The following is a 26656-nucleotide window of genomic DNA, read 5'->3' as shown; positions in this document are numbered from 1 at the left end:
TTTATTCAAAGTTTCATTAATTATTTGTAAATGAATTTAGACCCAGTACTGCATAATTTAATTGTGCAGATAGATAGAAGTCTAAAAATACCATGTTTTGTGGTGATGGTAACAATAACAGCTGTGTCTTTACTGGGATGATGATTAATAAAATGATTAGAGCGTGCCTGTAAAGTTTCATTCTGTTTTAATGTCATTTCTAGTGACGTGCTTGTTTATAGTTTAAAAAGACTGAATATTTCCAGTTGCAGGTTCAGCTTCAAACTGAAAAATGTTCCAACAATGTAAAACAGGTTTTCTTAAAGGCACATACTCATAGAAGTTGGCATTTCTTTAGTTAGATGATAGAAAAGCACCATGAAATCTGACCGTTCCCATTTCAACTAACCAGAGAACTGCTGCAGTAAAAGCATGTGGTAGGTTACTGCAGATAAGTAGGTTTGAGGCCTGTGGTTATTTCACAGCTGCTTTTTCTTTTTGTTCTTTATAGTATGTTTTATCATCACTGTGTTGTCTATAACTTTAACTCATTATAGTAATAATTTTTTAACCCTGAAAATGAAGACAAATCCTTCACTTTGCAATTCTGGACCGACCTCACTACAGTGGGTGACCTCATCAAATCAAGATTTGCTGAGGAAATCCTCCTGATGTTGGCTCAGAAGAGACACGTGAGTGAGCTGGGCCCGTTCAGAAGTTTTTGTGTCAAGTCCTTCCAGACGTCACTCGAATGCCTCTGGAATCATTTAGTCTTTGTTTACGGGTGGGGTCTGTCCTGTGACGAGGCTGATGTGGTTCCTTAACAGAAGAAGAAACAATGTTTTTCGGAAGTTTTTAATTCTTGTAAACATATTTTAATTTTGGATAATTTCTTCAATATTAATTTGCCAGTTTTTTTCCTCTAAATATTAAACGCTCCCATGGTTCAGTTTTACCTTACTATTGCTTTTATTGCGTTTTATTTACCTGAGAACTTAATTCACCTTTATAGCTAATTTTCCATATGGTAAATGGTCTGTATTTATATAGCGCTTTACACAACCAGTCATCCACCCATTCACACACACATTCACACACTGGTGATGGCAGCTACATTATAGCCACAGCCACCCTGTGGCACACTGACAGAGGCGAGGCTGCCGGACACTGGCGCCACCGGGCCCTCTGACCACCACCAGTAGGCAACGGGTGAAGTGTCTTGCCCAAGGACACAACGAGACTGTCCAAGCTGGGGCTCGAACCGGCAACCTTCCGGTTACAAGACGATATGATTTCCAACTTTGGAAAGCACTTTACAGTTTTATGTAATTTTAAATAAGCTAATAGTAAACTAAAATTAAACACAGGTATATTTTTAGGTCTTTTACTTCAATTGTAATCTGTTCATTTAGAATTGAATACTTTGTGGTTGATTTTGCTCTGGAATTATTTTACCACATCACAGACCAAACAAAGTAGTGGGAATATTTCCATCTCCATGTGTCCTGTAAGAGCCGTGCTCAGATTTATGTCAGGGAAAACTGTTTTCAGCAGCTGAGCCAAGCATCTTCCCATTAGGAAACGGCTTCTCTATGCAAAGAATGTTGTACTCGTCTTCTTCTCCCTACCTGCATGGCCAGGTCAGAGGTCAAAGGCCTCACTTCTGCACCCCATGCTATTCAGCATTATTGTGGCTACTATTTCACACACACAGACACAGAGGAGGCCAGAGGAGAACATTCCACAACAGCAAAGGCCGGGGCAGTTTGAACATCCTGAGGAAACAACACTCACTTCCTGTCAAATTAAGCCAAGCCGATGACTGCTTGGTGTGATAACCGTCGTCACTGCCTTACCAATGAGCGGCTGAGCTAAAGCACCACGTTAATGTCCCGCTCCCGCCTCCCAGATCCTGACCAGCCACACGACCACACCAGCAGCCAGCTTTGTCACAAGCTTGTTAACCTCCAGGACAGCCAGCAGCGTTCCTAAGACAGCATGGGCCTCCCACAACGGTTCATCCTCATCCTCCTGTCCATCTGTGAGAATACTCACTTTTAATTTTATCTAGGAACTTTTTTATTTGAGGATACAGTTGATGATTGTCTCTAACTTTGTGGTTTAAATACTTTATTTCTTCCAAGACCTATACTCAGCAACCGTGGTGAACACACAGCAAGGTGAGTACCATTTAAGCTCAATGAGAGATGTAAATCCATGCTTAGACTTGATCTGCAGGAAACACAAGAGCTGAACTGGCGCTCAGAAAGAACCTGTTTTCATTGAGCTTATTGTTGACTTTCCATTTACTGGGTTGGCGTCAATCATCTATCTTCCACTAAGACTGTGGAAACAGTCTGAGTTGTTATCAGAGCTTTCTGGTCTCTGCCATGGTGGAAAAGTTGCGACACAAAGCGTTGGGAACATGTTGGCGAGCGTTGTCACACACCTCCCTGTACTCTGAAGTTGGTTTGTGATGGAAGGCATGAGTCACTTTGGATCAGCTGTGCAGCTGTACAGATTCACGTCTGACGCAAGGCGTGTGTTATCAGCAGGTCCAAACTGGAAGTAAAACCCAGGTTTAAGTGGCTTTGTGGATGTGTTTGACGTATTTTTCTGAATTAGGTGTAGTTTTTGTAGTTGTTGGGTATTTTGGGTCATTTCTTAGGTGTGTTTGTCGAAATGTTCTGGGCAAAAAAGCTGAACCTCAAATCGCGCCTGATGAATCCATTGATGTGAGTGTTCGTGTGGTCGATAAGAACCACCTAGAGTGTGTAGAATCAAGTGTCTTATAGTGTTAAACGAGTAGAAACACACAAATAACCACCAGTTCAGTTTTATTAGCTTCTTTCCAGATTGTGTCTGATGAAAGTGTTTTAACCTCCTAAGACCCGAACTCTTCCACTGCATACATTTTTAATTTCTCTTTGATTTTTGGTCACATTGGGACCCGATGAATGTAAAAACAAAGAATCACCAGATTTTTTTTTTTACCTGATTTTTGTTCCTAAGAAAAATGAGAGCCACGTATGAGGATATTCGTTTTTGATGATCAAATTTTGATGAAACAGAGGCAGCATAATGTCCTCGTGAGTGGATATCAGGCCCGCGTAGAGCAAAATTTTGTATTTTGGTCTGGAGAACCCAAAATGTGATGTCCACATATGTGACAATAGCCAAGACACACTACACTCTTAAATGAATAATAATAATAATAATAATAGGATATAAAATTGTTTTAGCTGTACAGTAAAGTACTGAGATAAAGACATAAAAGGTTTTTTTTTAATTTAAAGTACATTTTTAGCAAATTTCACACACAGCTGGGTGTACAGGCGAGACACATTGTAGGAAATAAATACATACAGTACTAATAAATACATAATACACAATAAACACAAAAATAAATACATCTTATAATGTGCAGTTTTTTTAAATACATCTCAGTCTTTTCATCTCCAGATTTACATGTACATAGTATTTTGCACTTTCCAGTGAAAAAAGCTCATTTAGGAGCTTCTGGCTGTGTGTATCTGTTTTCCTACACGCACAGGGAGAAAAACTGTTTTTACATCATTTTGGATTTTATGTCTTTTACTGTTTCTGCAATGATAATTTCGCCTCAATATTCACAAAGCCATTCAATCCATTTTCAAATGTACTGCTTGCCATACGGCACATTATGTTTTTATGTTTTATACAAAATAAATCAGCTGAAGGGTTCATTTTTTTTGCTCTCCTCTTCTAATATTTTTCAATACTCATATTTAAATACTTTGATTACTCAATTATTCTTTTATCCTTTTACTCATGTTGTCCTGCGCCCAAAAGCCTTATAACTTAGAAACTGTGATTCTTAAAAGTGTGGTGTGTATTGTCAACATGTAGAAAGTACCATATACAGATTTAAAATATCATGTCACATTTGACCTCTGACCTCTCCTTCAAAGGCAATAGACTGGTTTTAGGTCAAAGTGATAATAATGCTATACAGAGAGATTTAAAAGTATGTCTCCATTATTTGTATTGACAACATATACGATATATGGGGATTCTAAATATAATATTATATTTAAATTATATTTATATTCTAAATATCACCTCTTATCATCAGCTGGACCTGATTCCTCCTCTTTAAGGTCAAATAACCTTTCATTAAAAGTCCTTTATCTTTAAAACTTTGCTTAAAATGTTGTTGCCTTTGTTTCTATTGGCAACATTTAGGAAATGATACCGGTGTTTTAAATATCACATTATAGTTTGGATCCGATTATGTCACATTTGATCTCAGATCTCCCACCTGCCTTTCTTTCAAGCTGACCCCAAAATGTGTTATATCTTCATTTTAGGTTCTTCCTTCCCACTGAACAGGTACAACATCATAGAAGCGAAAACTGTTGTTTTGAACCAGACTATTTAAATAGAACTGAATTACAATTTTTAGATATTTTGTGGATTAAAACAGACAGTATTTCTTTATTTTCTATGTAGTAAAATATAAGAAAAATTAGTACTGCAGGATGTTATATCCAACTCAACATGTCAGTATTGTGACTCACTATCTGTATGGAGCACCAGCAGCAAATCTCTGCCCTGCATGCATGCTTTTTTCTCATCACCAGCTCTGCCAGTCCTGTTGAATGATTCTGGGCATGCTCCAGATTCATCACACCCTGAAATGGTGAAAGGTCCCCCGAGTAGCTGTTTGTCTAACAAAGTGCTTTTCCTGCCTTCTCAGGGTTTGTTTACTTCCTCTAAACAACACACTCTGAGTCACAGCAGCAGCCTGTTGTCTCTGATACTTGACCATATGGTGATCTAGTGGGGAGACTTCAACATACCTGTGCAGATGCTTTTTGTTTCTCATTACCTGCAGAAAAAAAACCCTCACAGTTGTTAATTTAAAAGTCTTTTCCTCTCCGGTTGCAGATGAGACTAGGATGCAAAGTGTTGTCCCTAAAGATTTGCGAACATGAACACCTGTGTCCTGAGAATGACTCATTAGTTTTTACTTGTGAAACATAACTGAGTCATGGCTTTGGGACTAACTCCGGTGATTATCAAAGCTTTCCCATGCTGCCGTGTAAACGATGGCAGATGTAATTAAACCAGAAAAAAGGGGCTGAGAATTAAAAAGCATCACTGAAAGAAAACTGTGATTACACACACAAAACTAAACAAAACAAAGAAAATGAGTGTTTCACAAGGACAGAAATAAAGGAGCAAATACAAAAATGCACACGTATGATCCTGTAGTGTTTATAAAGTGATTCTTATCAGTTTTGTGAGTAAAAAATGGGGGGGAGGAGTCACCTACCTTTGTTTTTTCACCCAAGAATTTTACACTCATACAATATGAATTGTTTGTATTTTGCATTGTCTCTTGTATGAGTCTCACATCCAGCCAGGACATAGCTACCAGTATGATGGCATTCCACAGAAAAACAGCTTCCTGAGCACCAAACTCGATACTGTGACAGCTGTTAAAGATGTTTTTGTTGTAGTTCTTGAAACCAAAATGACCTCTAGGGAGTGCCATTTTAAAGAGGAAGTGATTAAACTGTGACTCGGAAGCTGGACAAAGAGGCTTAAAGGTTTGTCATTCTTGTTTGTAAAATTTAAAGCAAATGAAACCAGAAGCAGAGTTTGATTTTTTGCAGCTCATCCCGGACGAGCCCCCAACCTGTCACTGCTCGGTTCTTAGGCTGTGGCATGAAAGTAAAGGACGCAGTGATGAATGATGAACTTGTGAATCATGATAGATTAAATCAACCAAGAAGACAAATAGACTGACTCATTTCCTTTTTCTTCCCTGGAACAAGTGGACTAAATGTTCTAGCTACCTCAGCCAAGTGTTGCCATGGTGCCTTCAGGGACACCTAAGTATAATCCTAACCCTGATGAAGGCCATTAGCTGAAATACATGTGCTACAAATGTTTCTGGAGCTTCACCCTCCACCTGAATTGTTTCAGTTTAATATGAACCCATTTGTGAAAAATCAAAAATCAAGCACCTACTGCACAGAAGCCCTTTTTTTTTTTTAGAAAAAATTGCTCCTTTTCTAAAAAACAAATACATAATCAAACGTTTTGTTTTCACAGGGAGTTCTAAACACTAACAATCTCTCACTCCTGAGTCAAAACAAACATAACAGCATATAACTGCGGAACGCAAAGCAAGAAATCCACCAAGCATATCTATACTATGATGTGCTTGGGATAGATACATTGAGGAAAAACATAAATATTGTAAAACTAAATAGTAGTGAACTGTAACATAAGGTTCTTCATAAAGTAATATGTAGAATTTACTTATAAATTCAATTAAAGTCAATTCAATTCAGAGTTATTTATAGTAGAACAAACTGTCTGAAGCCTGAGTTTTGGCTCATACTCTAAGCTCATTATCTGGAACTTTGGTGTTTAATATGAGCTTACATCACAATATATATGTGACAGAAAATAAGAAGAGTTGACTGCATTGTACACTTCAACATGGCTGAACTCTCAAAGGAGTAAAATTAATATAAAAATGGTTTGAGGTTAAAAGTTTTAGGCTGAGGATATATGGTTGGATAGATGAGTTCTAACTGATTTTGTTAAATCTCATTTCATAGAATTCAAAATTCAAAGTGTCGAGCTAATCATTGAGCCCAGGAACGATGTGACTGCGGGGACCAATGTGACTCTGAGATGCCATGCCACAGTGAGCACAAGTACTGGCAAGGGGCTGATTCGTGAGTACACCATATTGAAGAATGACAAGATAGTGTACACCAAGACCATTGGCTCCTCTGAGGACTTCGTGTACCAGCTGCACAATGCCAGAGTCTTCAGCACAGGCTTGTATCAGTGCAAGCTAGACATCCAAGGCGACACCAAGTTGAGCAAAGCGCAAAGACTCAACGTACAAGGTGGGTTTGTTTTCATGCAAAGCTGCAGTATTAAGGGTTCCAGTTCAGGTCCATTTGAATGTGATCATATTCAGATTATGATATAATTTTTGAATTCATAAGGATGTACTTATGAATTTATGAAAGAAATAGATGTTGTTGGGAAAGCAGCGGCGATCTCAGAGTTTAGTTTTTACACATTTTGCATTTTCTTTCTGTTTTATGACACTAGTGACATGCTTGCAATATTCTCCCTACACACTGGTCAGCCGTGGGAAGTTCACATCAAGCTCAGAACTATGCGCCAACAGCCCTGACATCATCTTAAATTATATATATATGTGCTTTTAGTGTGGAGAGCAGAAGCCTGAAGCCGCAGTTATTGGGGACCTATTAGTCATTGTTTACAAGAAATGTGATGTCCATTTATGCTGGTACTTAAAGCTTTAAAAACTGACCCACTCGTGCCTTTCCATCTGGTGGACCGTACCAGCAGTCCTGCACAACAGCTTACAATAATTGTCAGGTGCACAACAGTCCAAAAGCACAAGTTATGACATTGTTAGTGACATCACTGCTGGGGTAATTCTGTCCAGTTCTGACATCTCTGTTATATTATTGGTCACAATACAGCAAAACTATCTCCATAAAGAGACTAACCTCAAATTTGACACCGGAAAAGTTACCTAATCAGTACACCCACCAAGGGAAAGCACCCAAAATCTTGGAGAAGAAATCCTCAAAATTGGCAAGACTGAGGTGGAAGAATTCTCTTAACAGGTAGAGATCTCCAACAGAATCGCAGCCAGGGACGGGCAGCCATCTGCTGCGATTGGCTGGAAAAGAGAAGAAAGGAGAGCAGAGAGAGAAAAGCACAAAACAAGATCAGATTATGATCAAAAATCATTTTAACCTTCGTGTGACACTGTGGATGTGTTTGAATGCAATACCAAGTACATGTGGGAGATCTGTCTGTTTATGTTTCCAGGACTCTCGCAGCCAGTTCTCCATCTTAAGATGAACGTTGTTAATGAAGGGGAGGAGGTACGAGCCACCTGTATAGCTCCGGGTGAGATAGGGTCCTTCATCTTCTTCTTCTTTGATAATGATGAACAGATAAGCAGGGTGGAAGGACTCTCCAACCAAGCAAAGACCACTTTCAGGTTAAGCAGTGCTGGCATCCACAAAATTCACTGCTCCTACAAGATCCGCACAGCAGAGGACACCTTCCCTTCAACAAAAAGCAACAACGTCACTGTTTCAGTCAAAGGTCAGTAGCATTTTGAAATTGTGCTGCTTTTTCAAAGCACTGGTCTCACCTCAGTGCTTCATTTATTTTGTCTCCACAGAGCTTTCTATTACACCAGAACTGAAGATTTCCCCTAACTCCACAATCTATGAAGGAGACCACCTCAACATCTCGTGTAGTGCAAAAAATTTTCACTCCAGCTCTGAAGGTTACAAGCTATTCCTGAGCCAGGGCACTGAGCTCCTCAGGACTGGCAACTCTACAATAAACCACAACATGGTTGCAGTACCAAAGGCCTCTGAAGCGCTTACATTTGACTGCAGAGTGGTAGTGAGAAATGTGGAGAAATACTCTGAGAAGATGATTTCTGTGGTTGGTAAGTGGACACAGGAAAGATGACCTCTGTAAACAGTGATCTGAAGCTTATTTTTCGGATGGCTGTAGGACCACTGGTTCATGGACTTAATATTTTGAATAATAATGTATACTTTATTGATCTGCATTTAACCCATTCACTCAGTGAATGAGTAATTCATTCATTCACTGAGTGTGCTTGTATTACCGTCCCTACACACTGCTCCCTGGACAGTACCTTGCTCAGGGGTACCTCAGGGTAGAGTTTCAAACCCCCTACCTTCCGATCATGGGGCCACCACCTTACCTACTGAGCTATCCCTACCCCCTAATGAAGCCCTAATGTTAGTGCTTTGGCTGCCATAAGTTATTTATGGCATCTTAAGTGCCAACACTGCATGGGTGTAACACACAGAGACAGAGCTGTGCAATTAATGCAACTTTGTAGCCATTTGCTATTTCAGTAATAATAATATGCACTTTAGCACACTAATGGTCTTTTAAAATAGTTTACGCATTTTTTGTGTTACTGCATTAATGTTTGCAAAAATGTATCCATCTAGACGCTGACTTGGTGTGTTTTGTAAACCTATCCACAGAGCTCTTCTCAGTGCCCAGTCTCACCATGTCTCCCACTGAAGTCTTTCAAGGGGAAATTATGACATTGACCTGCAACAGTGATCGTTTTGCCTCTCAACGAATCAACAGGGAGGATTTGGAGTACACTCTTTATCCATCTAAAAACTTACCAAGCTCTGGTAAACCTGGAGTATTTAATGTGAAGGCCCTACAGAATGAGTTCAACTACACCTGCTCAGCTGAAGCCAAAGGCATCAAGAAAGATAGCAAAACCCTGATGATTCGCCCTAAAGGTGAGTTTTCTTTATCTCTGTTTGGGTCCAGGGTATAGTGCACACTGATGCCCTTCTGGTCCTTCAGTGCATAAATGTGTCAATAAATAGCTTCATCTCTAAATGCACTGATGTGTCCATGTGGCACAGGCAGTACAGTAGGTTGTCCCTCATCTTCAAGTAGCTTTGCGTGATGTGTGCAGAGACAATGTTTGAGTCCTGGTAAATGTGCTCTAATGGTTCATCAGACTAAAAAATTGTTATGCCAATGCAGTCAAGTCCATTTTACATACAAGTCATGATAGGACTCCTTCTACATTGGTGCTGGCCCAGCTCATGTATTACAGTTATCAGTTATCACCTGAATTAAGAAAAATCCAATTTCAGTAAAAAAAACAAAAAAAACAAAAGCTACTAGTTGCTTAAATAAATAAACAAATAAAAATAATAAAGTGCATCGCCAATTTAATAGACTACGCTTGTTCCCATGGCATCAGATACTTTTGTCAAATCACTGCCTGACACTCGTAGTTTAGACAGATCAGTTACTCCTAAATCATCACATAAGGACAATGTTAAGGACCATTTAAATGCACAGAGAAAGCCTGTGAGGTACTAAACTAAGCCTTTTGTTAAACCTAATGCCTGAACCTAACCAGTAAGTTCTCAACATAAAACTCCCAAACAAGACATGAGCTGCGTTCTCCAAGCTGGCAAACCTGTGACCTGCCACCATCACCCAGGAGAACTGTTTTCTCTGTTTTCACATTACTCCATCAAGGATAATAATGGAATAATAATAATGGTAACACTGGAAACTAGAACCAAGAATCTTGGCTACGAAATGTGACTTAAAAATAAAATATTAAATATACTTCAGGGGGAAAAAATCTGAGAAATCTGAAATGTAAAAATTGTAAGGAAACATTTGCTGTGTATCATTTAAAAAAAAAAAAATCAAAAATGAATCATAGAGTTTACTGTGATTGATTGTAATTCAGCTGTTTGTCTTCAGCTAACCATAGCAGTTAGTGGAGGCGGCTGGCTCACGATTTTGTATTTATTTCACTGTGAATAACCAGATGCATCAAAATCTCCTTATTTTGCTGTTTTTACAAATTTAACCACACTGACAGTAACTAAAATTCAATTTAGATTTTAAGCAATAAAAACTACCAGTGTGTAAATCGGCAAACCCATTCTGAGAAATGAAAATGAACTGAAAACAGTAATTTAAAAATATTGTTTTATTGCAGTCATAGCTCTTAATAAAAGCTGATAAAAAATTCTTCCTTTCTTAGTATTATTGCAACATCGTCGTATCCAGTTTGATAGCTGGAGTTGGGCCCGGAGCCTGGGTACAGGCTGCTAGTCCAACAAAGGGCTAACACAAAAAAACAAACAACCATTCAGGTTCACAAAATTAAAAATCACCTTTTAATCAGCAAGAAGACTTTCATTAAATTGTGAATAATTTATGTTTCTACACTATGACACAAATAGCCACTATTTAAACCTTCAGCAGCAACTTTTGTTTTACTTTTTCAGTTCATAAAGTCTGTGCTCTGTTTCTCCTCTGTAGTTCATGTCTCTGCTCTAAAGATTTCAATTGAGGACAAGGTGATCCTGAAAAAGAGCTTCGCCATCTTGTGTCAGTCAAATGGCAGCCTGCCTATAAACTACACCCTGTTTAAGGATAACGTCCAAGTGGGCACAAAAGTCATCCGAGAGCGAAATCGACAAGCTGTCTTTATGGATGTCATCAATGAGCCTGGTGAAATACAGTACAGGTGTGAGGCGAAGAATAGTCTCCATTCCAACAAAACTGGCTCCAGTCAACACCTCAGCGTGAATGTCATCGGTAAATATTTAAGCCTAACTGATTTTTTTTGTTCGTTTCTTTACATTTTTTTTAAAATAAAAGATGAGAGATGAGAATATATAGAACATTTGGGATAAAGGGTGGAAACCAACAGATAGAGCTAGCCTGGCTCTGTCCAGTGGTATCTTTAACCTCCTAGGACCTGGCGTCCACATATGTGGACATCACATTTTGGGTTATTTAGACTAAAATATTAAATTTTGCTCTACATGGGCCTGATATCCACTTACGAGGACATTATACTGCTACTGTTCTATCAAAATTTTAAACGAATATCCTCATATGTGGCTCTTATTTTTCTTAGAAAAAAAAAAATAAGGTAAAAATCTGGTAATTCTTTGTTTTTATATTCATCGGGCCCCAATATGCACAAATATCAAAGAGAAATGAAAAATGCATGTCGTGGAAGAGTTCGGGTCTTAGGAGGTTAAAGGGAATTTTGTCCTCTGTAAAATATCACTTTGACCACCAGGTGGCAGTGTTTTAAAAGTGGGCACATTAAGATGTTTTTGGATTCATTAGATTTTTAACTTTTAACGTTTATCTTTAATTCCACCTCTATTTCCTCGAGAAGCTTTGCTTTCGCCGGGGTGACATTGTAAATAAGAACTTATTGTTAATGATTTGTCTGGTTAATTGAAGCTTGCATTTACTCACTGCAACACCTTTTGGCATTAAGTGGTATAACATGAAAGGACCACCCAACCCTAACTCTATTGTGTGTGTATTTGAAGAGATAGTGTGTATCTCTTCAAATCAGTACACACACAGTTTGAACTTGCATTCTGTTCAAACTTTTAGTTACATTTACAACAAGAAACGGTGTCCTTCCTGTTTAATCTACACAAAAACCACTGTAAACACTGTAAGCTTAAGTTCTTGTTTTAAAGCCAAAGTAAAACTTTACAATGCTGCCTAATCTCACCTCTTTGCTTCCGTGTTTTGTTCTCCCAGTGCCTTTGAGCCAAATGACTTTGGCCGTCATCCCTCCTTCACTAGAAATCTCAGAGGGAGAAGAACTCCATTTCATATGTAGTGTTAATGGCACAGGGCCAGTCACCTTTAAGTGGTACCGAACCGGCAGTGTAGTACCGTTGCAAACCAACACCACCACAGAGACCTACTCAAGCTTGGAGATAAAACCAGTCTCCAAAAATGACAGTGACGAGTACTACTGTGAGGCTTCCAACGGCGCCAACAAGGTCAGAAGTGAGAACGTAAATGTACAAGGTGAGACTGAGCTCAGCAGGCATCACCCTGCTCTTATTGGTCGTACAGTATTTTATTTCAATGTCAGAAACAGCCCCAAACCATGATCTTTTCTTCAGTCTAACCAAGTCTTCAGTCCTGCAGGAAATTTATTTTGCATTGCAATACCACAAGTAGCCAGTAGGACAGAAAGGCAGCTAAGGTGGATGGATTCACTTTAACTTTAGCGAGTTAGTTTAGCACATGTTCTGTTCCAGACAGTGTTGGGGAGTAATGGAATACATGTACCGACGTTACGTATTTAAAATACAAAATATGAGTAACTTTATTTACCATTTAAAAGGTGGTATTCAGAATACAGTTACTTTGTTGAAATAAAGGGATTACACGGCGGTCTTTTCCTGTTTCATATGTTAGACTGTCTCCTCTCTATTTTTGGTAATTCCACCCAGGTGGAAACAAAACACGCAATAACAGACTCTAGTGCCTGAGTCCAATCTCGGGGCCCATGTCACCTCTACTTGTGGCCCGTATAATGACGTAATGAAATATTTTTTTAAATTATTGCTCAAAAAATGATTTAATATGAAGGCAATAGGCAGAGTGTTACAGGCATAGCCCTAAAGAATGTAGCCTCATGGGCAGTGCAGCCCAGTTGTAAGTAAGTTATCAAGACTTAACTGTACACTGTGTTCGTGTTTTCCTCCGAAACAATAAGTTCCGTTGGAGCAGCCTTTCAACGCCTCTCTCTGTCTCTCGCTAGCAAAGTTGACCCAAACAACAAAGTAAAGCTAGTTTTTGGTTACGAGCCCGACACGGAACATGAAGCATTAGCCAGAGGTCCCTTTACTGCGGTTTGGAGCCGCGGACCTGATTTATATACGCGCGGAATAGTTTTCTACACGAGATCGCTGCAAAAAGTGCAGCCTTACCTAATGTCCACCTGCTGTTACACATCTATATTAAGATTTCAAGATCTAGTTGGTATCGGTAAAAGTAATAAATCACACAGCAATAGTACATTCATGTAGATGTAAAAAGCTTGATAATATATTAAGTAATCCAAAGTATTCAGAATACGTTACTCTCATTGAGTAATGTAACAGAATACATTATAAAATACATTTTGGGGCATGTATTCTGTAATCTGTAGTGGAATAAATTTTAAAAGTAACCTTCACAACACTGGTCCCAGATATTAAGTCAGATTTAATATAGGTCTAAAGTTAAACCATAACCACTTTTTTGCCGCTTGCTTATTCACAACAGATCGCCGCAGCAGGTAGCGCCGATGGTTAGCTTGATTTGGCAAAGTTTTTACACTAATGTCATTCCAAGTATTTGCAATAAAGCGTAGTTTTAATAGTTCTTAAAGTTAGTGAGTTGCTGAATTTTGACTTGATAGTAAAAGATGTCTCCAGATCTGCAGATGGATATTTCAGACTGCACACACTGACTGTCCTGCAAACGCACATTTCCATCTCCTGTAATGCTTAGAAAGAGGAACGGTTTAAACGTGGAAGGTTTCCAAACAAACAAACAAAAACAATGATCATTGTATTCATCTACCTTTAACCCCATCTTAGCACCTTCTTCTCCTTTATAAGCTGCTGTTTTTTCCCTTTTATGTTCTTTTGTGTTACTGACTTCACCTCCCATCTGTGTCTCTCTACAGTACTCATGGCACCGTGGAAAAAAGGGTTGATTGTCGTGGCCTGTCTGCTGCTGCTGTTAGTTCTGCTCTTGGTGGCGAGCATGCTGAACATCAAATCTAAGAGAGGTAGAGAGACTTACAATCCTCCAGCAACTCAGGCCTCTGTTGTCTATGTATGACAGCCAACCTTCCTTCGCCTTTTTCCCCTCTTCTCCCCTCACTTGTCCTCTCTTATTGTAGATAGAAGAGAAGCAGCTGCTGAACTGTCGGTGTGAGTTATCATGAATACTTGCTTCCTCTGAATGTGACAGATATTGCAGATGTTAGTTTTATTCGCTCATGGCTCGGGTCCTGTGGTAGTGTTTGGTGTCTCTAAAGAACTATACTGGTTGTTGTGCATGTTAGTGTGGTTAAAATAACATAAACATAATGTGTTACAAAGTTTAAAGGAGATCTTTTGTTTGTCTGAAGCAAGCTTCTTCAACTCCTCCTTCTTAAATTCAACTGTCTTCTGATTGGCTGCCCCTTGAAAACAGAAGATTTAAATAGCAGGTGGGTGTGGCTTCTGTGCTCACACCCACAGCATTGAACCTGAAAATTACCTGGACTGAGACTGACCTTACTATTTGAAAATCTGGCTATGTTTCACATGAACATCAATAATGATATTGATGAGGATGATGAGGATAATGAGGAAGAGTGTAATAGATCGCCTTTAATGTCCAAGAATATCCTTATCTCTGAATATTACCCTACCTACATCGGCTGTAATAAGCCATCATACAAACATCTAATACAGAACGTGCTTTATTATTCTGGTCTATGTTTAAAAGAAATCACAAATACACTAACTGTTAATTAAAAAACACCAATACTATAAACCCTGGTAGAAAAAAACAAATAAAACTGAGAAAATAAATGAAACTACGAGCTTAAACAATCACAGCACATATCCTGCGCTGTGTTTTGGGTTTTTTTTAGCCAGTTATCCAAAAAGTCAGTTTTTTTCAATTACTCTTATTAAATCTGCTTTTTCAGGCATGGTTGATTTTTATAAACAAAACGTGTGCAGGCAAGGAGCAGGCTGTAAGCTAGAGAACAAATGACCACAACATGCAAAACCACCTCTATCGTTTTGTTTGTATGTATGTTGCTATGGTGATTAGTGGAATTTGTTTGATTTCTTTTTGAATTCACTGCTGCCTGAGCTAACTTTATTTTCACCATTTCTCAGAAAGCCTTCGAGCCCTAAATCAGATGACCCTTTAACAGTGAATCTAACCCACGACACAGACGTTTATAATGCAGCCACAGGTAGATTGGTTTTACTTTTCTCCTGTGTGTCACTAACTGGCCTCATTAGTCATTATGCTACCATCCAATAATCCTTCCTCTCACTCGCACAATCGTAGCCTGCAGCATGTAACCCATACCCCCCAATGATCCATGTTCTACTATGCATGCATGGCTCCTGCAAAGGAGACCTGGTTACCTTTTGTTTGTGGTACAGTCTTATGTTGCCCTTCTGTTCATGTTCACATGTTTGAGTGTGTTGTCTGTCTTTGCTGTCACTGTTTTTAGTATTTTAGTTGGAAATGTTTGTGTCTAAGCAGAGGCAGGAAATGTAGGATTTTGCTGCAGGAAGTAAACAGCCTTAGGTGCATGCTGGGTGATAGTGAAGTCACAGCACAGGGCACTGATTGTCACACTTGTTGCAAACTGCTCAGAGCGCCCGTTATCATCTTCTTCCAGACGCAGTGTCTTTCTATGATGGCAAGGAGGGGAGAGTGACCAATGGGACGCGACATAGCGTGGCGTCGGTACCTGCTGACATCAGCAACAGGAGCAGCTACAGTATCCCAGCCACAGTGTAGAGATGCCCCAGCAGTGGGTGGAGGGACATTGATGCAATGTTTACTTACTCTGAAGGAAAAGGAAGTTCACAGAAAGACTTTTCAGGATGAATACGAACAAAAGTAATCCTGTTAATAATGCTAATTTTTTAGGACATTATAGACAGATATTTTCTCACTACAAAGGAGACTAAAAACCTACACTCACTGCTCCCTCTCCCCTCCTCCTGCCACCTAAATGGCCTCTGACTTTATACCAAACATTATCGTGTCTGGCTGTTTGTTTCTTTGCTCACTGTGTCTGTCTGCAGTTGCACGACTACAACTCTACTTTGCTCTACTTGTCTCAAGTGCATTTTTAAAATTGGGCTGATTTGTAAATACGCTTTATTACACTCACAGGAAACGTGTGTATATACTTTTGGTTGATCCCTTTTCTGACTGGAAGAGAGACTTGTAGAATAAATATCATGGTTTAATTTGGAGGTGTGTTGGTGCCCTTTATTCATTATACTTCTTTTTTCCTGCTCATCTGAGGATACATTTGTGTAAAAATGTCCAAGAATAATATTTATTATTATCATACATGCATAGTGTTTGGTTATCCTAAACCCAAGACAAAAAAAATCAACATTAATATCTCAGAAAGAATGTGTGCAAAAGAGACTTCCTTGAAAAACTGAAACAATGGAGTCTGCAAGAGACTTCCTATGTTGGAACAGAGCACGCTCACGGGGATCGTTGCTGATAAAAACCAGTGTTGGTGAGGAGGGTTGGAGCTTATTTTGTTTCAGCCCAGGCAAGTTTGAATGAGTGCAGTAGGTGGAGGAAATTAATCACACAAGCTTTGGTTTACCAACTGGGAAGTTGTTTTTGCTTTTCAGCCGCTGCTGAATTAACAACCTATTGTTTACGAAGCAGTAAAAGATTTCTGTGTGCTCCAGATGAGAATCTAAAATCTGCTGCTTTTGTTACGGTTTCAATCTCCCCGGTGGGCCGAGCTGAGGGAGTGTGCCGCCAAAAGTTTATCTCATTATCTCTTCTGACCATGTGAAAACATGAAGGGAATCGGTTAAGATTTGGGGAAATGCATTTATTCTCATTCTTGACAAGACTTAGATGGGGAGGCTGGTAACTCTGTGTGTGAGGCTACCAGCCGCACACCCAACAGCAACAAGGAGATCAAAAAGTACTGAATACGTTCCCAAAAAGACAGTGACAACCACACCTGTGGTTATGTAATGTAAGCGTTTACTACTAGTTACCTATTAAGGTATGTTTTTTTATTCTTACTGGTGCACATTTTTTGTAACTTTGATTTTGGCGGATGACTAATAACCTGTAATCAATTAAGCAGTCAATCAATCTGCCTGTCTGCTTTACAGTGAAGGTGGACAGAGCTGAAGTCAGCGTGTGGAGTAAACGGAAACCTGAAACAGGTGAGATGAGATACGAACATCATCACTGTTTAATGCTCTGACATGATTTCATTTAAAATGAGTTAAATTTAGAGAGAAAGTTCCCACCTGACCCCCTCAGAAACAGCTTATTCTTTTTTAAAATAACTTCAGCAAATTTAATGAGCTGTCCTGGATTTACCCCTTTTGTCTCACTTTATGACAGCTGTCCATTATGACGACACATGGTGTGAAAATGATTTGGTTGCAGCTCTGAACAGAGCTTACATATGTTTTTCAGCGTGGATATCCCACATTCTTCTGAAGCTATGAGGCCTGAAACAATAACATGAATTTAAAAAATAAAAATCCAAATTTAAACCCAAACCATTATACTTTGCATGGTTTCTCCAAAGCAGGGGTCTCGAACTCCAGGCCTGTCCTGCAGATCATGCCCTGGGTCAACACACCTGGATCAAATGATTAGTTCATTACCAGGCCTCTGGAGAACTTCAAGACATGTTGAGGAGGTAATTTAGCCATTTGAATCAGCTGTTTTGGATCAAGGACACATGTAAACCCTACAGGACATCGGCCCTCGAGGCCTGGAGTTTGAGACCCCTGCTCTAAAGTGCAGAATTTATTCTAGAAAAAAAAGAAGAAGAAGAAGAAGGTCACGTGGTCAGATGATCCTTCTACTAAAAATGTACCTCTCAAAGGAATTTAAGCATTACAAAGTAGGTTTTCCTGGTGTAGTTGGGAGTAGCTGGAATTGTGTAGCCATCCTCCAGATTTATACCACACACACAGCTTTTTTCCAGCCTGGCTTCATAGCTATAGCATTGCAAGATTGAAAGTGAAATAGTTCAGTGTGTTAAAGATTTTTTTATTGGTGCAGAAAGCGATGATGAGATCAGCGAGGTGTCCAACGAGCCTAACGTGGAGTACACGGAGGTGGTGCACGCCCGGTCAACAGATCCTGCCAGAGGTTAGCAGTGCACGAACACAGAAGGGAAATAATCCAGTATTTATTTAAAAAAAATGAAACAACTGTGGGAGAAGACACATTAGGACACAGACTTAGGCATACAATACTTATAGAAACAAGGCCGGTCGTCAGGAATATTAGGAAGCTATTGTGTGCGATGTGAAGTGAAGAGGGAAAAGAGGGGGGAAATAAATACAATAACAAATAGAGAAAATAAGTAAATAATAAATAAATGGCTTAATATATAATAATATGCAGTTTTCCACAAAATGTTTTTTAAACCTTTTGTTGGTCTGTCCTTGTTCCTTTCTTCGCAGTTTCCCCAAACCTCCTGAACAAAGTCATTTTCACCACTTTATGCACTTCCTTTATAGTTGATAAGAGCAACCAACGCGTACTAGGAGGGGTCTAATTACCCATAATTAATACATCTCCAGGTTGCTGTAAATGCAGAGATAACTGCTGGGATTTCCACAATCATCGCAGACCTTATAAACAGGAAGGGTTTAACTAAACGCCAGAGTGATTTCTGCTTCTTCTTCCTCGTGGTCTTGTGCTCAAGGTCCCATCGGACCTGAGATGGCAGTTGGAGTGTGACATAACCTGCCTATTTATAGATCACAGAGACAGTATCTGCTAAAGTTTGTCTTTTGATGCTCAGGCAGACTAATGTGTTTCATTTTACTTTAACAGTTCCACTGAGAAAAGGCACAGACACAGTTTACAGTGAGCTCCAAAACTCTCCAAATGGTGAGTTTGATCTTTGAAGCAGCTCTCGTTATTTATTTTTGTAATTATTATTTTACTTTTTAACTTTAGATTTGTTACCAAACGTTTCAATTTTCTTCAGCTTTTGAAATTGTTTTAGCATCTTTCAGCTCATTGTTTTGGTTTCCTACCCAGCTCAGATAAGCTGCTTTTGAAAGTGAATATGGAAAACTGGAAAAACCTATTTCATTAAAAAAAATATTTGTTTAATTTGCCTCTATAATTATTTATAATTAAGTAGATGTTTATTCAAATTTGATGGATTTGTTCATTCTCAGATGAAAAGCAGCAGAACCATCTGTCATGGAAAATGAGTTTTTGTCACTTCAGTTTTTTGTTAGAAAGGACTCTCGATGTATTCTTAATAAAATGAAAAGGCATTTTATCCTACTAATATGTGTTTTTCTCTAAATGTTATCAGGCAGTAAGCTAAAATTTGAACAGCAATTTATTTATTTTTTATTTTCAGCGTCTCACCATCCACAGATGAACCTCTCTCACACTGCTTAACTTAATCTGTGAGAAATTATTCAGAAAGTTAGTTTCACAATTGTGCTGCTCAGCAGTCTGATGTCTTCCTTAAGAGTTTGTGATATGGAGGGCTAAAACTGCCAACATCAAATAAATAATAGGTATATAAAGAATAATAAGCACATACTAAAAAAAGAGTTGATATGCCAGAATATCCACTGTAAATATATATTTTTTTATTTAACCTTTATTTAACCAGGAAAAGTCCCATTGAGATTAAAAACCTCTTTTTCAAGGGAGTCCTGGCCAAGAGGCGACAACATGTTGAAATTTCAAAGTTACATACATATTATAAGTAACAATTACATTTTAAAAACATTTTTCTCTGGCTCTCTCAATCTGGACTTAAAAGCATTTAATGAAATAAGATCTGCTATCTTCCAGTCTTTTTGCATCATGTTCCATGTGAAAGGGGCAGCATAAATAAAAGCCCTCTTTCCCAGTTCAGTTCTGACAAATGGAACATTGAGCAAAAAAAGATCGCTTGAACGCAGGCTGTAAGAAACAGTACTTCTCCGTGTGAGCAGATCGCAAATGTAGGTGGGCATTTGTCCAAGCAGGGCCTTATAAATAAAGATGCACCAGTGAACAAACCTCCTGGAGGACAACGAAGGCCATCCCACTCGAGCGTACAGATCACTACAATGGGTCAAGGCCCTACAGTTTGTAATAAACCGTAAAGAGGCATGATATACTGAGTCAATCTTATGAAGACACTGGGCGGAAGCATTCATGTACAGCAGATCACCATAATCTAAAACAGATAAAAATGTGGCACTTACAAGACGCTTTTTTGTCTCAAAAGAAAAGCAAAATTTGTTTCGAAAGAAAAATCCCAATTTTAGTTTGAGTTTTTTCACAAGATTGTCTATGTGAAAGTCAAAGAATCATCAATTAAAAAGCCAAGATATTTATACGTATGCACCACTTCTATGAGGTTTCCCTCAAGAGTGGACACCAAAGGGACAGTTTGAGGAAATCTCTTCATGTATGAAAACAACATTAGCTTTGTCTTTTCAGCATTGAGAACCAATTTCAGCTCCAGGAGTGTGTGCTGAACCACGTCAAAAGCTTTCTGCAAGGATTCTATTGCCTTTTCAAGGCTTGAGCCAAAGGAATAAATAACTGTGTCATCAGCATAAAAATGCATACTAGCATTGGACACATTTTGTCCCAAATCATTTATATACATGATGAACAACAGAGGTCCTAAAATTGAACCCTGTGGCACCCCAGTGTGAATATTCAAAAATTCTGAGCACGATTTTCACATTTAATGCATTGAGTCCTGTCACTCAAATAGTTAGTGAACCAGGAGACGACATGTCTAGACAGCCCCAAAGAAAGAAGTCTATGCTTTAAGATGGCGTGATCCACAGTGTCGAAAGCTTTTGACAGGTCGATAAAGAGAGAAGCACAGTGCTGTTTTTTATCAAGAGCAACAAGTATGTCATTTATCACTTTTGTGGCAGCCGTAACAGCACTATGCTGTTTTCTGAACCCAGATTGCAGTTTTGAGAGAACTTCATTAGAGTACAAGAACTCTTTTAACTGCTCACTGATGAGAGACTCAAGGACTTTTGCCAAGACACACAAGTTTGATATTGGCCTATAATTAGTCAGAATGGCCGGGTCGCCTCCTTTTAATATTGGCGTAACAAAAGCAGACTTCCAAACAAGTGGAATTTCTTTATTTTGGATTGAAAGATTAAAAAGGGTCGTAAGAGGATGTGCAATGTAATCAGCTGCTATTTTCAGAAAATAGGGCTCTATTAAGTCTGGCCCTGGGGGTTTCCTGTGATCTAAGGCTTTAAGAGCTTTATGCACTTCCTGGACAGAAAAAGGAGAAAAATCAAAAAGCTCCCCAAAATATGTTTGGGGTTCTGTGTAGGGAATCATGGGGGCTGCTCCAACAGAGTTAAATAAGAAACCAGTAGCTACGAAGTGCTTGTTAAAGCTATTTAAGACCTCAGTTCTGTCATAAACTGGGACAGAATCTTTTAAAATGAATTTTGGAAGAGCCTGTGATATTTTATTTATAGATAAGGACTTAATCCTTATCTTTATAGATAATAATTAATGTAAGAGTTAATTAATTTGAGATATGTACAATATTTTAGTTGCCTTTAAAAAATGGAGCCATCAAAAATGTAAAACATTTAAATTAGGCCTGTGCTCTATTATGAATATGTTCATTGTTTTATTATAGCTCTCAGACTATGACACAAACAATAATTTTACTCTTCAGCCGATATCAGTTGACAATCTGCTCTTTCTTTGTTCTGCTTGATTTTGTTGTTAGGGTTTTCCACAAAATTTGGGAAAAATACAAAAAATAGTTACAAAAACACAAAAATGTGAATAAATATATGTGGAAATTGTGGGATAAATAAATCCAGACATTCATTAAACATACATACAAATTAAAAACGAAAAATATCAGTATTGTAAGGACCTGCATTTCTGGTCCTCTGTAGTATGGAAACCTCCCAATGAAAGCCAGTGTTGTTCTGAGTCTATATAATTAGGCTTTGGTTATCAGCCTATTGATTGTTTAATCATATAAGCTTCTTATCTGGTTGTGCTGCTTCTGAGTGACAAATAATGAGATAATGCAGCTTTAAAACCTGCAGTCTGATTTTATCAGAGACACTTCAGATCTAACCAAATATCATTTTAAGATTAAAAACTTCTATTACTCATAGAAAGACAGCTTACCCCTTCCAGCTACACAACCATGACCATATCCTGTTACTACTGGCAGGGACTTCCTGTTATTAGAACAGCAGCCAGACGCTGCATGTCTCTATCAAGAAGTCCATCGGAGTCCTAATGTTTCCTGTCCAGCACTGATAAAAGACGATGAGAGAAGAATCTTTAAAAGAGAGAATGTGGTAGATATCGATTTGGATGACTGAGACTGAACTTATAGGCTGAAACAAAGGCTTTTGCAGAGGAAGAACGAATGAGTCAGCAAGGTCACCCAGGTCAACATAACTGCCAAATGACTAATGAATGACGCTGAGGTCAGCCAGTGACTGAGCAGTGTACACACCCAACCAATGCACATTTAACCACTGATACTATTTCCTGCAGGTGCTGCTGATCCCCCCGACTATGTGAGTAATTATCTGCACAGTCACACTCGTCTTCAGACGTCTTTGGTGGGATTGTTGGCAAGAGAGCATGTTTCACTTTTTATTACTGCCTGTGACCTGTTTATACGCCCTTATATTAAGTATACAAATACATGACATCCACCCATCCATTGATTCTCTTATCCTTATCAAGGTTGTGATAGGCTGGAGCCTGTCCCAGTTATCATAGCAAGACAAATACAAGACATGTAACAGTAATCTCGTGTTTTTTTTAGTGTTTTCAAAAGCAGAGACCATGTTTAATTTGATAACAGGAGTTCCTTCAGTCTTGTACATCACATCATTTCCAGAAACATCCATTGTGTTTACTGTACTTTATATGCTCAGGAATATAAAAACATAGAAGTTTCTGGTACAATGCCACCTGCTTCCAAGATTCACAGATGAGATGATGAAGTCTGGAGACTTGTCATGTGTATAAGCTGCGGTGTTTTAGCTTGCCGCCTTCACCAGAATCATCACGAGGCAAAATCATTTTAAATAGATTTGCTATGTCATACATGGATCTGCCACCGAGTCTGGGTGGCCTTTGGAAGCCTTTGGAAGCAGACCTATCAACTTCAAGTGGTGCAAAACTTCAACAGCACGCTTCAGTTGCACTTCAACGATTTATGGAACAAAATGGTGCCACCCAGGTTTTCTATTGGACCCCTTTCCATGGCCTGAAGCCACATGACTGCTGTAGATGCCCAGCCCATCCATAGATATGGCAGTGGACGTATATGACTTGTTCTTTTCTATTTTTATGATGGCCCTGAAGCACTTCAATCAAACACTTCTATAAAAGTGCTGCTGGAGTTTTAACCTCTTCACATCCTCAGTATTACACACGGATTAACGCATCCGTAATCTTCTTAAGATCGCATCTAAATTTGATGAGGTATTATGAGTTATAAATGCATTGAATGTATTCACTTCACTTGTTACATTCAAGTGTTAAAAGCCTCAGTATTGCACACTGAGTGTATGAGTTCATCACAATGGCAGGTACAGCTCGTCAGTTGAATCATGCATAAGCACCTGTGGAGTGATGATTAGTACTGGTGCTGTATATTTTTATGCATTAATGAATGATTCATGCTTTTATCTTGTTCTGGAAGTGACACACGATGAAAAGCAGTATAAGTTTATCTTCATTTTATTGCACACTTGTATTTTTCTGCCAGTGGGTAAAATAGTCACCACAGTTTTTTATAGTAACTCATGTAATGTATCCTTCTGGTCTCGGTGACCCTCTGCAGGCCGATAATCCAGAGAGAGGGAAACGGCTGTCAAAGTTTCCAGACAAGAACAAAAGCATTTGGGCCGGGGCTTCCTTCCCTATCAGGCAGTCAGATCAGGCGCTGCGGTCCAGTCAAATTACCTTCAATCCCATCTCAGCCAACATACTGTCTCCCACTGAGCCCTAAACATACCACTGATGGCCGCGCTATTTGTCCTTAAATGGTGCTCAAGGCGGTTAAACTGGGGAATTTGAAGAATAAACTGAGGATGTGACATCACTGTCTAAAAGTGGCTAATTTCTCATTGTTGTGTGTTCTGGATAGCAGATTTGGTTTGCTCAGGTCAGAATATTTGGTAGACAATTTGCAGTTTTTGCTTTTGGCATCTGTTATGATGCATAAAATCCACATAAACATAAAACATAAAATCAGATTTGAAATTAAGGGCAGCTGAGTATCATATATCTTATTTGCAGCCTTGATCAAATACTGCTTTGTGTTGTGTATTTAATAATCAGAATCGTTATTGTCTTTGCTTGTGTGTCTGCAGGGTTCGGTAGAATACGCTGAGCTCAACCGTGAACAATTTGAGATTAGTCAGTACGATCCACAGGTCCACAGCTACCAGGACCTCCCTGAGCCGGTGGACTAATAAGATCACAGCTGTCTCTCCAGTCTTCTCGTACTGCTGTGCTGTTTTTGTTGAGCTTTTTTTTTGTTTTTTAATGAGCATGCATGAGTATGACATTTGTTATCAGAAATATGTCTCTCTGTCACATACAAAGATACCAATGTGAGGTAAAATGAGGTTAACTCTAAAAAAAAAAAAAAGAAACACACAAATGTTCAAAAAAATGCATTGCAGTTATGTGTACAGATGCTACTTTTTTTGTTGCATCTGTTTGCTGTGTTCCCTCCTTTTTCTTATTTTACTTTTTCATTTTCAAAAATGAGAAAGTGGAATTTAAAACCAAAGATTTAAGTTGTTCATATTAAAAAACAAACAAACCCACATTACAGTTTTAGCATTGTGTAACAACTGTCATTATGGCACTGCACCGCTAGGGGGTGTCTTTACATTATTGTGGTAGTAGGGGAGACCCCTACACTGGACTGTCGCATGCTGCTCTCTTCTCAAGGAAGACCTTGTAACGGGCTGGTGCAGACATCTACCGGACCCCGGGACATGTATGGCCGGATTGTCTAGAGCCGTGGAGAACTTTCCGCTATCGACTTTTTACTGTTAATGCCAAATAAAAGCCCGGTGTCCTACCTGCCTGACTGGACTTCCATGCTGCACTCCCACTGGGCCTGCTAGCTGCTCCTCCCTCACCACACTGCTGTTACATCTTCAAACACTGTTACTCTTACATGTACAGTTTCAGTTCTTAAAAATTCATGCATGCATAATCATTAAAAGCAATGTATATATATCCTTTTAAATTTTTCCTGTTTTTTCACTTAATCATTTTTAATTTCATGCTGATTTGTAATTTCCCACCATCAAAAAATATACATTTTCAAAACAACATCCTCCATATTCTTTATTTTAAAGGTATGTTTTATATAAATATCCCGACCTTCTTACCTATCTTGAAATCTCGGCATTTGGCCGTGGTTCAGGAGGTAGAGCGGGTCGCCTTCTAATGAACTTGTCTGTGGTTTGATCTCTGGTTTCTTTTGCATGTCAGAGCATCCTCGGGCATGACACTGAACCCCTAGTTTCCCCTGATACATCGACTGAAGTGTGTGTGAATGTTAGGTTAGGGGAGGAAATGGTTGTATGAACACGGTGGATAAATGTCACCTTCAGGGGCATCAACATTTCACTGGCGCCGCTGTTTATCTCATTTGCCAAAATGAGTAAAGCCCCTGCTGCCAGCTACTACAGTTGTGACTTTACATTATGAGACAAACAAATGGGTGTCAAATATGTGAAAAAGCCCAGTTAAAGGGTCCTGGTCCAACATGTTTAGCTTCAGTGTGTTTGGCATTTATTCTCTGAAGCTCTACTAGAGTAAAAAATACAGATTTTTATTATGATTCAAATAAAATATTCACAATTTTGTGCAATCTCCTCAGTTTAAGTGTGTTGTATGAAATCAAGCCTAACAGCTCTAATCATTGTTTTCTCAAATAAGTAATTTCTACTAGAGTTCGCCAGTGGGGTGAGTCTTTGTTTTCTTTACAGTTTGTTGGTACTTGGTTCCACCTTATGGCAGTGAGTTATAGTGAAAACCAGAAGCATGGCTATAGTTCGATCTGTGGGGGCAGAGGCGGTCCCAGCCCCTTTGGTGCCCTGGGCGAACACTCCCTCTGGTGAAAACTGTTGTAGGAATTATACTGAATTTAACCAGATAAACATTATATATACAGTATCTCACAAAAGTGAGTACACCCCTCACATTTTTTAAATATTTTGTTATATCTTTTCATGGGACAATTGAAGATATGACACTTTGATACAATGTAAAGTAGTCAGTGTACAACTTGTACAACATTGTAAATTTGCTGTCCCCTCTAAATAACTCAACACACAGCCATTATTGCCTAAATCGCTGGCAACAACGTGAGTACACCCCTAAGTGTAAATGACCCGTAATGAGTCACCATGTTAGTTTCTTACTGACAGCTCCAGAACTAAGTACAAACAGCACTCAAAGATAG

General features: G+C 38.9%; 1 protein-coding gene across 7 annotated transcripts; it reads left to right on the top strand.

The window, feature by feature from the left end:
• Positions 1–1853: 1853 nt before the first annotated feature.
• pecam1b (platelet and endothelial cell adhesion molecule 1b) lies at positions 1854–26136 on the top strand. Of its 7 annotated transcripts, XM_084930265.1 has the most exons (16): positions 1855–2020; positions 2124–2159; positions 6597–6893; positions 7861–8142; positions 8222–8497; positions 9075–9347; positions 10909–11187; positions 12163–12438; positions 14093–14197; positions 14312–14342; positions 15306–15385; positions 17310–17363; positions 18220–18309; positions 19003–19059; positions 22705–22727; positions 24540–26087. In XM_084930265.1, exons 1-16 carry the CDS (start codon positions 1978–1980, stop codon positions 24639–24641), a joined length of 2304 nt encoding a protein of 767 aa, XP_084786391.1. In that variant the 5' UTR covers positions 1855–1977; the 3' UTR covers positions 24642–26087. The 7 variants fall into 7 exon arrangements, 5 of the variants coding, with proteins under 5 accessions (XP_084786390.1, XP_084786391.1, XP_084786392.1 ...); XM_084930264.1 differs by having other exon boundaries at positions 1854–2020; positions 22705–26136; XM_084930266.1 differs by lacking the exons at positions 14312–14342; positions 15306–15385 and having other exon boundaries at positions 22705–26136.
• The last annotated feature ends 520 nt before the right edge of the window (positions 26137–26656 follow it).

This window comes from Perissodus microlepis, chromosome 6 (assembly GCF_051167445.1).
Source record: "Perissodus microlepis isolate ML-2025 ecotype Zambia chromosome 6, ASM5116744v1, whole genome shotgun sequence".
In the NCBI taxonomy this organism is placed as follows: Eukaryota; Metazoa; Chordata; class Actinopteri; order Cichliformes; family Cichlidae; genus Perissodus; species Perissodus microlepis.
Note: the sequence above shows the minus strand (reverse complement) of the source record. Positions and strands in the feature narration are given on the sequence as shown.